Source organism: Heptranchias perlo, chromosome 5 (genome assembly GCF_035084215.1).
Source record: "Heptranchias perlo isolate sHepPer1 chromosome 5, sHepPer1.hap1, whole genome shotgun sequence".
Classification (NCBI taxonomy): Eukaryota; Metazoa; Chordata; class Chondrichthyes; order Hexanchiformes; family Hexanchidae; genus Heptranchias; species Heptranchias perlo.
The window spans coordinates 39,440,102-39,454,548 of NC_090329.1; the positions used below are offsets into that span (position 1 = coordinate 39,440,102).

Below are 14,447 nucleotides of genomic sequence, written 5' to 3' on the forward strand. Positions count from 1 at the left end.
GACCTAACTCCATATACCCGCCTTAGCCCCATATCCCTTAATACCCTTGGTTCACAGAAATCTATCAATCTCAGATTTAACATTCACAAGTGAGCTAGCATGACCTGGCGTCTGCAGAAGAGCGTTCCAAACGTCTCCCACCCTTTGCGTGTAGAAGCATTTCCTAATTTCTCTCCTGCACGTCTTGGCTCTAAATGTTAGGCTATGTCCCCGTGTCCTTGTATTCAAGTCTAGGAGACCTCCAAAAACAATTACAAATGTCTTGGCAGCCAGAAGCAATAATCCAGCCACTAACCTGTAAATCCTGCATGGTCCCTTTAAATAGCGTCGGTGGGGGGTCCTCCAGGCACTCTAAGATTCGTTCAGATGGTTGGATTTAAGACTGTGCGTTGAGTTGAGCGTTAAGTCCCGAAATGGTGTCTATCACTTTAAATTAGTGTTACACACTGATTGAAGCCATTTTCTCCCTAGTTTACATGATTCCAGCATTCGTTATCTGCGCCTACGCTAACTCCTATACCAAGATGGCGTCTTGGATGTCGGAGAGGCCGTGTAGCGCCAAAACAATGGGGTCTACACAGCCCAATTTAGGCCCCATTGCGTTAATGTGTATCATTTTGACTGAGGTGACTCGTGTCCATTTCATCACAGAACTGTAGTATCATTACCTGGAACAATGTCTCTTATAGGTAGAAGCTTAAACACAGAATTAACCAAGAATACTGGCACATATATTAGGTTGTGGAAAATCTATTGCCTGTTGCTAAATCTACTGTCTGATGGTAAATCTACTGTCTGATGGTAAATCTACTGTCTGATGGTAAATCTATTGTCTGATTGTAAATCTATTGTCTGATGGTAAATCTATTGTCTGATGGTAAATCTACTGTCTGATGGTAAAGCTATTATCTGATGGTAAATCTATTGTCTGATGGTAAATCTACTGTCTGATGGTAAATCTACTGTCTGATGGTAAAGCTATTATCTGATGGTAAATCTATTGTCTGATGGTAAATCTACTGTCTGATGGTAAATCTATTGTCTGATGGTAAATCTATTGTCTGATGGTAAAGCTATTATCTGATGGTAAATCTACTGTCTGATGGTAAATCTACTGTCTGATGGTACCGCTGTACAATTTCACCAAGTCTCCCTGTGGGTCAATTTTGGGAGATGTCTGCTTGTTACAGTTGGCTCTGGCTGTAACTTGATATTATATTGCCAAATATATATTTTTTTAAAAAGTTGCTGCTACGTGTCGTTCAGCAGAGGGCACCACATACTGCAAGAGAAATTCAAGCAGGAGCCTTCCATTCTTTGACGAACATGTCCAAACTTGCTGAGTGGCTTGCACTCTCCCAGGCAGTATTTCATATATAGTAGGAGCAATTAGGAGGGCAAAGTCGTAAAATGATCCCTATGTGATAACCTTATTTATGGGTGTCTCCTCTTTATATCTAATTAAACTCTGCTGGGAAACAAAGGGTGTTTTTTCTATATTATTGGTTACATTTTGCCATTTTAATTCAGTTTGTATACCACTATCTGACAGCAGAAATTGTGTACAGTCCTTTTGAAGGAGCTGGCTTTTGGGCTGACTGTCCTTTTTTCCTTCCAGACTTTCTCACTTTACTCTTTCACCTGTTTTGTAACACATCTGCCACGTTCAGTTAGTGGCATGGGCCCTGAAAAATCTGCAGGCCGCAATCCCAACAGTTACGTCGGAATAAGACCATAAGAGATAGGAGCAGGAGAAGGCCATTCGGCCCCTCGAGCCTGCTCCGCCATTCAATGAGATCATGGCAGATCTGATTTTTACCTCAGCTCCACTTTCCCGCCTTTTCCCCATATGCTTTGACTCCCTTGCTGATCAAAAATTTGTCTAACTCAGCCTTGAATGTATTCAATGACTCAGCCTCCACAGCTTTTTGGGGTAAAGAATTCCAAAGATTCACGACCCTCTGGGAGAAGAAATTCCTCCTCATTTCTGTCTTAAACGGGCGACCCCTCATTCTGAGACTATGCCCCCTAATTTTAGATTGCCCCATGAGGGGTAACATCCTCTCAGCATCTACCCTATTGAGTCCCCTCAGAATCTTGTATGTTTCAATAAGATCTCCTCTCATTCTTCTAAACTTCAATGAATATAGACCCAACTTGTTCAATCTTTCCTCGTAAGACAACCCTTCCATACCCGGAATCAATCTCTGAACTGCCTCCAATGCAAGTATGTCCTTCCTTAAATAAGGGCACCAGAACTGTATGCAGTACTCCAGGTGTGGTCTCACCAGCACACTGTACAGTTGTAGCATGACTTCCCTGCTTTTATACTCCATCCCCCTAGAAATAAAGGCCAATATTCCGTTTGCCTTCCGGATTACCTGCTGCACCTGTATGTTGACTTTTAGTGTTTCATGTATAAGGACACCAGATCCCTCTGTACCACAGCATTTTACAGTATTTCTCCATTCAAATAATATTTTGCTTTTTTATTTTTTCCTCCCAAAGTGGATGAATTCACATTTTCCCACGTTATATTCCATCTGCCAAATTTTTGCCCATTCGCTTAACCTGTCAATATCCCTTTGCAGAGACTTTGTGTCCTCATCGCAACTTGCTTTTCCACCTATCTTTGTTTCATCAGCAAATTTGGCCACAAGACACTCTGTTCCTTCATCCAAGTCATTGATATATATTGTAAATAGTTGAGGCCCCAGCACTGAGCCCTGCGGCACCCCACTAGTTACAGATTGCCATTTTGAAAATGACCCTTTTATCCTGACTCTTTGTTTTCTGTTAGTTAGCCAATCCTCCATCCATGCCAGTATATTACCTCCAACATCATGAGCTGTTATCTTGTGCAGTAATCTTTTATGTGGCATCTTATCGAATGCCTTTTGGAAATGCAAATATACTACATCCATTGGTTCCCCTTTATCCACCCTACCCGTTACTTCCTCAAAGAACTCTAATAAATTTGTCAGACATGATTTCCCCTTCATAAAACCATGTTGACTCTCCTTGATTGTATTATGAGTCTCCAAATGTCCTGCTACTACTTCCTTAATAATGGATTCTAGCATTTTCCCAATGACAGATGTTAGGCTAACTGGTCTATAGTTGCCTGCTTTCTGTCTCTCTCCCTTCTTGAATAGGGGTGTTACGTTTGCGGTTTTCCAATCCGCTGGGACCTTTCCAGAATCTAGTGAATTCTGGAAGATTATAACCAATGCATCCACTATCTCTGTAGCCACTTCCTTTAAGACCCTCGGATGCAAGCCATCAGGTCCAGGGGACTTGTCAGCCTTTAGACCCATTAGTTTTCCTAGTACTTTTTCTCTAGTGATAGTGATTGTTTTTAGTTCCTCCCTCCCCTTTGCCCCTTGATTTTCTACTATTATTGGTATATTATTAGTGTCTTCGACTGTGAAGACAGATACAAAATATCTGTTCAGTTCCTCTGCCATTTCCTTGTTTTCCATTATTATTTCCCCAGTCTCATCCTCGAAGGGACCAATGTTTACTTTAGCTACCCTCTTCCTTTTTATATACTTGTAGAAGCTTTTACTGTCAGTTTTTATATTTCTTGCTAGTTTACTCTCATAATTTATTTTCTCCCTCTTTATTATTCTTTTAGTCATCCTTTGCTGGTTTTTAAAGTTTTCCCAATCTTCGGGCTTACCAGTAATCTTTGCCATGTTGTATGCTTTTCCTTTTAACCTGATACCATCCTTGACTTCCTTAGTTAGCCATGGTTGGTTCACCCTTTTTGTGGAGTCTTTCCTCCTCACAGGGATATATTTTTGTTGCGAGTCTTAAAATATCTTTTTAAATGTTTGCCACTGCCTATCCACCATCATACCATCTAATCTGTTTACCCAGTCCACTTTAGCCAATTCCACCCTCATTCCTTTATAATTGTCCTTATTTAGGTTTAATACAGTAGTTTCAGACCCAAGATCCTCGCTCTCAAACTGGATGTGAAATTCTATCATGTTATGATCACTGCTTCCCAAGGGATCCTTTACTTTGAGATCATTAATTAATCCTGTTTCGTTACCCATTATCAGATCCAAAATGGCCTGTTCCCTGGTTGGTTCCCCGACGTATTGGTCTAAGAAACAGTCCCTAATACACTCTATGAACTCCTCCTCAGGGCTATTTTTGCCAATTTGATTTGTCCAATCTATGTGAAAGTTAAAATCGCCCATGATTATTGCATTACCTTTGTTACATGCCCCCCTTATTTCCTGATTAATATTTTGCCCTACAGCATAGCTACTGTTAGGGGGCCTGTATACTACTGCTACCAGTGATTTCTTTCCTTTGCTATTTCTAACCTCCACCCAAATTGATTTGAAATTGTTCTCGCTGGGGCTCTTAGGCACTGCCCTCCCCCGGAATTTTTAAATTATTATTTGTTCTTGGGACGTGGGTAATGCTCGCAGGCCCGCATTTATTGCCCATCCCTAGTTGTCCTGAAAAGGTGGTGCTGGGCCTTCTCCTTGAATTGCTGGAGTCCTTCCGGTGATGGCATTCGCTGAGAACAGGGAATGAGGCAATTGGATTGCTACTCTGGGTGAGCAACAATGAGTGCTACAGTGGGCATGACAAAGGAAACCAAGGGTAGAGCAGAATGAGACAGTGGGCTCATCGAGAGGAAACTCAAGCCTGGGGCCAGAGTAAATTGCATCAGGGTTGTGGGTTCAAGCCCCACTACAGGTTTTGAGGAAGTAATCTGGGCTGTCACTTCAGTGCACTGAGGGAATGCTGCATTGTTGGAGGGGGTCTCTTTCATTTGAAATGCTAAGGAGAGGGAAGAAGAAAGAAATGCTAAATAGAGGCCCCGTCTGTCTGCTCAGGTGGACATTATTAAAAGAAGAGTAAGTAGATCATCCTGTGTCTTGGTCAACATTCCTCCCTCAGCCAACACCTAACTGGTCATTTATCTTATTTCCTGTTTGTGAGAATTTATGTACAAATCGGCTATTCTGTCAGCCTAAATAATCACAGTGACTGTGTTTCAAATGTAATCAATTGACTGTAACGTGCTTTAGGATATCCTGAGGATATGAAATGAGAATATGTAAATGCAAGTGTTTTCCTTTTGATTTGAAAAATAAAATTTTTAGTTGCATGTAATTTAAAATGTGCCACACTTTGGTGGCTATTTTTTTTCACTTGGGGACAAGACAATTGTGTAGAGGAAGCCCCCAAAAAGGTAAGCAGTTAGTCTTTCCATAATTATCTACATAATGGGCCAAATTTAGCTGCAGCAGGGCATCTAACGACGTCACAGCGAGGGAATCGGGGCATCTCGGACTTGAGTGAACAGGACATGCAACTGTATATCTCCTTAACCAATCAGATTGAAGGATTGTGAAATTAACAGCGCAAGGACTGAGAAGGAAATGTAAATTAGAGCGGGTAAATCCAATGTCAAATCAGGTGCAGAAAGAGAAATAAAAAGAAGGAAAGAAAGATTGGATTAAAAGAGAGAGAAACAAAGAGACAGAAAGGAAAAGTAAAAAAAATGTTTTAAATGTAAAGTTTTACATTTTTAAAATTTCCAATGACAACTAAAACCTGAAGGAATGAGACTCCACACTTGTAATAGTTAATTTTCAGTGCCAGAGAGATTGATTGGCAGTAGTTAACACTTATCACGTAATTAAAAGTGTGCTTAAACTGGGATGGACAAGAGTTAACTTTCTGTGGCGAGTTTAGTTCCTATCTATTGCGCAAATACAGCAACTTCACATCATTCATTGCATTTCAACGCTGAGGCAGACAGCGAGATGTTGTTTTCGCGAAGCTAACGGCGGAACGCGCAACTTGGACAGCAACTTTTGGATATTTGAGTTTAATCGCACATCTGCCCCTCGCCTGAAGTTGCTGGACCATTTATGCATAAATAACGGCGAGAGCCATTAGCCTCTCTGTATTTTGCCAGCAAATTCTAGGCAATATTGTCCGAAGGAATTCTCTATAGTCATTGGATTTCTGTCATGACATATTCAATATATTTTTTTAAATGCATGGGAGATTACTTCTGTAGCTTGTGTGTAACAAAATTGTACACCGGATCTGGATTGTGATTTCATTTCACAGATCCCCCAGAGGAAATCTCTCCCCTCCCCCTCCCACCTGTGAAATGGAGTTTTCAGTGCAACTAGGAAACCAGAAACAGTGCTTTTCCATATATGCTGGTTCATGTCTTCATCCCAGTGTTCCAGCCCATCTAATGTGCTTGTTGTAGGAATAGATCAGTACAGATATTGAACCGTTCCAGTGTAAATACTGAATGTGGTAAACTCATCCAAAGGTCATCGGTTCAAGTCCACCGAAAAATCATTGCACGTCTGATCTAGGGATTATGGGGATAATTTTGTGAGTCTCCGACCCTGACCCAGAGTGAAACTAGCAGTGAGCAAAGTCTGTAAAATCGGAGCTACTATCTTCATCAGCACACTCGCTACTCGTGAGGCTCTGTGCTGGAAACGGAGCCTTGCAAAATTAACCTCGCTATCTCCCACTTTTACATTTGTGGTATTGAAACTAAATAGGTGCCAGTGATTACTGTAGTCATAGTACAGTTAAAAGTATTTGTCTGCTTTACTACTTTATCCTTAACTTGCTCCACTTAAGGTTTCTGACTGCTTGCTGTTACAGATTTTCATCTCAGTAAACTGTCTCAGCACAGACTTCTCATCTCAGAAAGGAGTCAAAGGGCTACCTTTGAACATCCAGATCGACACATACAGTTACAACACCCGAAGCAACAAACCCATCCACAGGGCCTACTGCCAGATTAAAGTCTTCTGTGACAAGGTATGGTGATGGACTAAGGGGTCTAACTTTACCCTTTACGGTACTTTTTTTTGGTCAAGCATAGATCTTGACGTCAGACAATACCATGTGGTTAGTTTGCACTGAGTACTAACTTGCTGCAAAGCTCCATGCTCGGAGGGTAAATTTGTAAAGTGCCTCCTTGTATGTAATCAGAAGGAAATGACCGAGTGCATTGTTTGTGGAGCAGCAGCATTGCTTCTTCCACCATTTTATACTTTATGCTTGGGAGGATGGGCTATGATGTGCAGCCAAGATGTAAGTTGCCAGTCCCTCATGTGTGTGGGATTGCATGGGCCAAAGAAGGGAGACATTCTGTTCTGTAGCTTTTAATGGACCAACTTGCTCCAGACCACATTGGGAGTGGCGCCTTGCAAATTCCCTCCCTATAGTGGCAGAATCTTCACAAGTATCTGTACAACAGTGACTACACTTAAAAAAAAGTACTTCATTGGCTGTAAAGCACTTTGGGATGTCCTGGGGTCGTGAAAGACGCTATATAAATGCAAGTCATTCTTTCTTTCTTTATGTTAGAATGTTTTGCACAAAACAAGTTTTGTAGATGGCAAAACAACAGGGAGCCAAACACCAGTATAATAAGGATACACATCTGCAATCTCGTATAAAGTTACAACTTGTCCTGCACATTCCTCACAGTATCGTGTAATAGGGCAAATTGCACATTGTCTGCAGAGGAACAGGCCTGATGGTCCAAGTGGCCTTCTCTCATTCCATATTTACATTCCCATACAATTGAAAAATAAATGATAAATGCACATAGATGAGAAGAGAATAATAGTGTCATTTTCTAAATGCCAGCCTTGTTTAGGTAGCAGCCTCATAGTATCGTAGTAGGTACAGCACAGGAGGAGGCCATTCGGCCCATCATGCCTGTGCCAGCTCTTTGAAAGAGCTATCCAATTAGTCCCATTCCCCAGCTCTTTCCTCATAGCCCTGTACATTTTTTCCTTTCAAATATTTATCTAATTCCCTTTCGAAAGTTACTATTGAATCTGCTTCCACCACCACTGCTTCAGGCACTGCATTCTAGATCATTACAACTCGCTACGTAAAAAAATGTTTCCTCTGGCTCTTTTGCTGATCATCTTAAATCTGTGTCCTCTGGTTACCAACCCTTCTGCCACTGGAAACTGTTTCTCCATATTTACTCTATCAAAACCATTCATGATTTTGAACACCTCTATCAAATCTCCCCTTAACCTTCTCTGTTCTAAGGAGAACAACCCCAGCTATTCAGTCTCTCCACATAACTGAATTCCCTCATCCCTGGTACCATTCTAGTAAATCTCCTCTGCACCCTCTGTAAGGCCTTGACATCCTTCCTAAAGTGTGGTGCCCAGAATTGAACACAATACTTCAGCTGAGGCCTAACCAGTGTTTTATAAAGTTTTAGCGTAACTTCCTTGCTTTTGTACTCTATGCCTCTGTTAATAAAGCCCAGGATCCCACATGTTTTTTTAACAGCCTTCTCAACTTGTCCTTCAAAGATTTGTGTATGTGCACCCCCAGGTCTCTTTGTTCTTGCACCCCTTTTAAAATTGTACCATTTAGTTTATATTGCCTCTCCTCATTCTTCCTACTAAAATGCATTACTTCACACTTCTCTGCGTTAAATTTCATCTGCCATGTGTCTGCCCATTTCACCAGTCTGTCTATGTCCCCCTGAAGTCTGTTACTATCTTCCTCATTGTTTACTACATTTCTGAGTTTCGTGTCATCTGTAAACTTTGAAATTATGCACTGTATACCCAAATCCAGGTCATTAATAAATATCAAAAAGAGCAGTGATCCTAATACTAACCCCTGGGGAACACCACTGTATACTTACCTCCAGTCTGAAAAACAACCGTTCACTGCTACTCTCTGCTTTCTGTCCCCTAGCCAATTTTTATCCATGCTTCCACTGTCCCTTCATTCCCATGGGCTATAATTTTGCTCACAAGTCTATAATGTGGCACTTTATCAAATGCCTTTTGAAAGTCCATATACATAACATCAGCTGAACTACCTTCATCAACCATCTCCGTTACTTCATCAAAGAACTCAATCAAGTTAGTCAAACACGATTTTCCTTTAACAAATCCGTGCTGACTTTCATTTATTAGCCCATACTTTTCCAAGTGCCAATTAATTTTGTCCTGGATTATTGTCTCTAAAAGTTTCCCCACCACCAACGTTAGGCTGACTGGCCTGCAATTGCTGGGTTTATCCCTCTCTCCTTTTTGAACAGGGCTGTAACATTTGCAGTCCTCTGGCACCATCCCCATATCTAAGGAGGATTGGAAGATTGTGGTCAGAGCCTCCGCAATTTCCACCCTTACTTCCCTCGGTAACCTAGGATGCATCCCATCTGGACCAGGTGACTTTGAGTACTGTAAATCTTTTAAGTACCTCCTCTTTATCTATTTTTATCCCATCCAATATCAGTACTGCCTCTTCCTTTACTGCTACAATGGCAACATCCTCTTCTCTAGTGAAGACCAATGCAAAGTACTCATTTAGTACCTCTGCCATGCTCTCTGCCTCCACAAGAAGATTTTTTTGTTGTCCCTAATCTGTCCCACCCTTCCTTTGACTACCCTTTTTACTACATATAAAAGATGTCAAGGCCTCAGAGAGGGTCCAGAAGAGGTTTATTAGAATGGTACCAGGGATGAGGGACATCAGTTATGTGGGGAGACGAGAAGCTGGGGTTGTTCTCCTTAGAACAGACTTTTGAGTTCCCTTTTATGTTAGCCATCTAATCTATTCTCATACTCTCTCTTTGCCCCTCTTATTTCCTTTTTTAGATCTCCTCTGTACTTTCTCTAGTCAGCCTGGTTCTCTACTGTTTTATGAACCTTACATTCATCATAAACCTCCTTTTTCTGTTACATTTGAATCTCTATATCTTTAGTCATCTAGAGATCCCTAGCTTTGGATGCCCATCCTTTCCCCTTCGAAGGGATGGGTCTATTCTGTAGCTGAACCAACTCCTCCTTGAAGGCCTCCCATTGTTCAATTACTGAGATAGTGTAAAACAGGCGATATTGGATTGGCCGCCCGTTACACGTCTCTCCCGATTTTCGTTTCCCCTGAAGTAAATGGAAATTAAAATCAGGAGAGATGTATAACGGGCGGTTGATCCGATAACTCCTGTTTACACTATCACCCAAAGCTAAAATTATCCCCAATCTATTTGACAAGTTATTCTCCAACCAAAGCCACTGCTTTGTTCTTGAGACACACCACAAAAATGCTCACATTCTTCTCCCTGTGACTCTTTTTTTTCCATAAGTTCAACAGGCCAGAGATAGATTTCTCAGTGCAAAAATCAGACATTATTCAGAGTATATGCTTAGAGTATATTGCCGTTACCTGCTTGTGGAGCAATAATTTGCAAACTAGTACAAAACCTGGGACCTTTTCCACTGAAAACCAGGCCAGTATTCAGTTATAAATACTTCAGGAAGAGGGAGGAAGGTTCCCCCTTTGTGCTGAGTAACTAGTGTTGCAGACCAAACTCTTCTAAGCAGGGGCATGTGCAGGGAGCTTTGTTGGTGGCCAAGTTATTGAGATGATCCGCTTAAAATGGTATCTCCCTTAATTCAGCATAAATAATCTTGGAAACTGCAGTAAGATCGGTATGGTAATTATCATTTTTATTTTTCACATGATGTTGATGTACAGGGTGCCGAGCGAAAGATACGCGATGAGGAACGTAAACAATCTCGTAAAAAGGCCAAATCCAATGATGGTAGTTCCCATCTGAACACGTGTGAGTATTGAAGTATATAAAAATGACAAAACCAGGAGAATGCGTGTGGATATTATAAAGAGTAACAAAATGTCACGTGTTAGATTGTGCACAGGTTTTTGAGATTACAGATTAGGTTAGGGGTTATTTAATTTTATGATTTTTTTTTTACATGGTAGTTGTGACATTTATCAGTTTTCAAAATAAGAACAATCTGTGAATTTTGCAAATACCATTTTTTCAATTAGATTTGTTGTGTGTTTCAGGAGATCATTGAAACATACTTTCCATTTCTTTGCCAATTGGACTCACGGAATAATTATCAATTTTGAGGCATTTCTCTTGTGGAGATTATTATATAAATAGTGGGAGTAGTTAGGGGCTCCAGTGAGAATTTATTGTACTACAGCTTACAGAAGTGTGATGGACCAATGCCAAAGACTAAGGACATTGCTCTACCATTTATTAAAAGTATTGTTACAGATACAATCTTGCAACAACCAACTTCTGAATAATGATCATTTAATGGAAGGCAGCTAATATTTAATCATCTAAAGATTCAAAACCATTTCTGGTTAATTTTTGATCTTTTTTGAAAATGATATAGAAAAAACGTCAGCCATGTCATTTTAATATGTAATAGGTCAAATCCCCAACTAATACAATTCAGCACCATTGGTCATAGCACGATTCTCTCTTATTCTCACTTTGTGATTTCTGTTTGCAGTCCATGACGTCAAGTTACCGTTGATCCCCAACCATAAGCAGACGGAGGCCACTATCTTCAAATCCATTCTTGATCTTATCACTCAGCCAGCTCTCTTCATTCCTGACGTCCAGCAGCGCACTGTGCATGTACGTCTCATCTTTAATTTGATATGAGCTTGTTTGTAATAAGAACTTTTTGTGAATACTTTGTGCCGCAGCTGACCTCACTTTTAGCATTGCAGTAACATAATGCATTACCTGACAACGCTGCAGAAGTCTTTTACTTTTCAAGAGAAACAGAATGGCTTCTGACACTTCAGTTGTGGTATGAACAATTATTTTATCAGAAAAATGTTTTGATTAACAAACATGGAACAGAGTTCAATTTCAGTGGCCTGTGGCTTTATATTTTTAAAATGTGAAATTTGTTCACTATTAATACTTCCTTGATATTGTTGGATTTATATGTCAGTTTAAGAGATTATATAATCCTCAAGCACAAAAGAGGAAAATCTGCCTCCAAAGATCTAGAACTACAGAAATTATTTATACTTTATTGCAGGAACTTACTTGCAGATGATTTCTGCTCCTCAAATCAACCTAAGCTCACCAAGGCCATTCGTTAGTTAATTCTGAGCTTGTGGATTGGTTGGTAGATTACTGTAGCAGAGATATGGCAAGTCATTAAGCTTTATGACAGTTGGGACTTTATTGAAGTCAGATTAACTAATGATGGCATCCTGTGTATTTCCACAGGGATTCCCTGTTGGAGCAGAAGATCTAGAAGGTGAAGGGTAAGTTTGTTCTTCAATTAATTTCAAAATTCATGCCAATATTTAGTTCACTCTTAGCATGTTTTATTCTCTATTATGTTTGAGTTTGTTTATGACCCAGATATACTGCAATGCAATAAAGAAGGCGGTGTCAACAGCACGTTTGATAGTGTGGGTTATACAGTAACTCTGTTGAGTGAGGAAAAGCAGAGTTTTTCTTTAATCCAATTTTCTTCCCTCCCCTCCCTTCCTGAAGTGCTGACTGTACTAGAACATTGTTGCAGCTGGTGGTTAACCTTCAGTACCTCGAAAAAGTGATCATTCTTCAGAGTGAGCCTACACAATGAGTGTTGGTAGGCAATTCAACTGTGGAGTGCTTCACAACCAAGGCTGATCCTGTTCTCACCCAGTCTCCACTCATGTACACTTTCCCGCAGGTATCATTGGATAGCCACCAGGAGAGGTAGAGACTGATTTTATTCCCCCCTGTTCCCTAGTAGTATGGTTGGTGCTGCCTTTACTCACTGGGCTATTGGGGTGGTGGGGGGGTTGGATAGAGAGGAATCTGCACATGCACCTCTGATACATATACAGTACACTGATTCCAATCTTCTGATTAGCAGTGAGCTTTCCAATGATTGAAAAAAGCTGCTGATATTGAATGGCAGTACACATAAGAGACTGTTAGCTATAATTAAAGCTCATGGAATAGAAGGCTAAGTAGGGATAATGGGTATGTACTCAAATTGGAAAGAAGTGACTAGTGGTGTCCCACGAGGTTCTGTGCTGGGGCCTCAACTATTCACTATATTTATTAATGACTTAGATAAGACAATAGAGAGCCATATATCCAAGTTTGCCGATAACACAAAGATTGGTGACATAGTAATTAGTGTGGATGGGAGCATAAAATTACAAAGATATTGATAGATTAAGTGAGTGGGCAAAACTGTGGCAGATGGATTTCAACACAGGTGTGCGGTCATCCATTTTGGACCAAAAAAGGATAGATCTGAGTATTTTTTAAATGGTGAAAAGTAGTAACAGTGGAGGCCCAAAGAGATGTAGGGGTCCATGTACAGAGGTCACTAAAATGTAGTGGTCAGGTACAAAATATAATCAAAAAGGCTATTGGAATGTTAGTCTTTATATCTAAAGGGGAGGAAGTTTTGTTACAGCTATACAAAGCCCTGATTAGACCACATCTGGAGTAATGTGTACAGTTCTGGGCATTGCACTTTAGAAAGGATATATTTGCCTTGGAAGGAGTGCAGCATATATTCACCAGAATGTTACCAGGGCTCTAAGGGTTATATTATGAGGAGAGATCACATAAACTAGACTTGTATTCCCTGGAATATAGAAGGTGAAGGGGTGATTTGATTGAGGTTTTTAGAATTTTGAAAGGAATTGATAGGGCAGAGAGAAACTTTTTCTGCTGGTGGGGGAGTCTAGAACAAGGGGACATAACCTTAAAATCAGAGTCTGGCCATTCAGGAGAGAAGTTAGGAAACATTTCTTCACGCAAAGGGTGGTAGAAGTGTGGAACTCTTTCCAACGAAAAGCAGTAAATGCTAGCTCAAGTAACAATTTTAAATCAGAGATCGATAGATTTTTGCTAGTCAAGGGTATTAAAGGATATGGAGCCAAGGGTGGGTAAATGGAGTTAGGATACAGATCAGCAATGATCTCAATGAATGGCGGAACAGGGCAGGTGGAAGGAGTAGCAGTGGGAGAGGATTTTGGTGGTAGTGATAATAATTCAATTAGTTTTAGCTTAATTACGGAAAAGGACAAAGATAGAACAAGAGTAAAAGTTCTCAATTGGGGAAAGGCCAATTTTACTAAGCTGAGAAGTGATTTAGCAAAAATGGACTGAAAACAGCTACTTGAAGGTAAATCAAGGCATTCAAGGGGTTCAGAGTAAACATGTTCCCTCAAAAAGGGTGGGACTGCCAATTCTAGAGCCCCCTGAATGTCAAGAAGCATACAGGGTAAGATAAGGCAGAAAAGGAAAGCTTATGTCAGACACCGAGAACTCAATACTGCAGAAAGCCTAGAGGAGTATAGAAAGTGCGGGGGTGAAATTAAAAAGGAAATTAGGAAAGCCAAGAGAGGGCATAAAAAAAATTGGCAAGAAAATCAAGGAAAACCCAAAAATGTTTTATAAATACAATCGGAGCAAGAGGATAACTAAGGAAAGAGAAGGACCTATTAGAGACCAAAAAGGTAACTTATGCATGGAGGCGGAAAATTTTGGTATGGTTCTTAATGAATATTTTGCGTTTGTCTTCACAAAAGAGAGGGACGATGCAGACATTGTAGTTAAGGAGGAGGATTGTAAAATATTGGATGGGATA

General features: G+C 40.4%; 1 protein-coding gene across 1 annotated transcript in view; it reads left to right on the plus strand.

Annotated features, from left to right (window-relative positions):
* Nucleotides 1-14,447, plus strand: part of grhl1 (grainyhead-like transcription factor 1) — a 104,290-nt gene that overhangs the window by 69,755 nt on the left and 20,088 nt on the right. The window contains exons 10-13 of the mRNA XM_067984261.1: nt 6,673-6,831; nt 10,540-10,627; nt 11,334-11,461; nt 12,071-12,108. Of these exons, the coding sequence (XP_067840362.1) occupies nt 6,673-6,831; nt 10,540-10,627; nt 11,334-11,461; nt 12,071-12,108 (413 nt within the window). The remainder of the gene's footprint in view (nt 1-6,672; nt 6,832-10,539; nt 10,628-11,333; nt 11,462-12,070; nt 12,109-14,447) is intronic.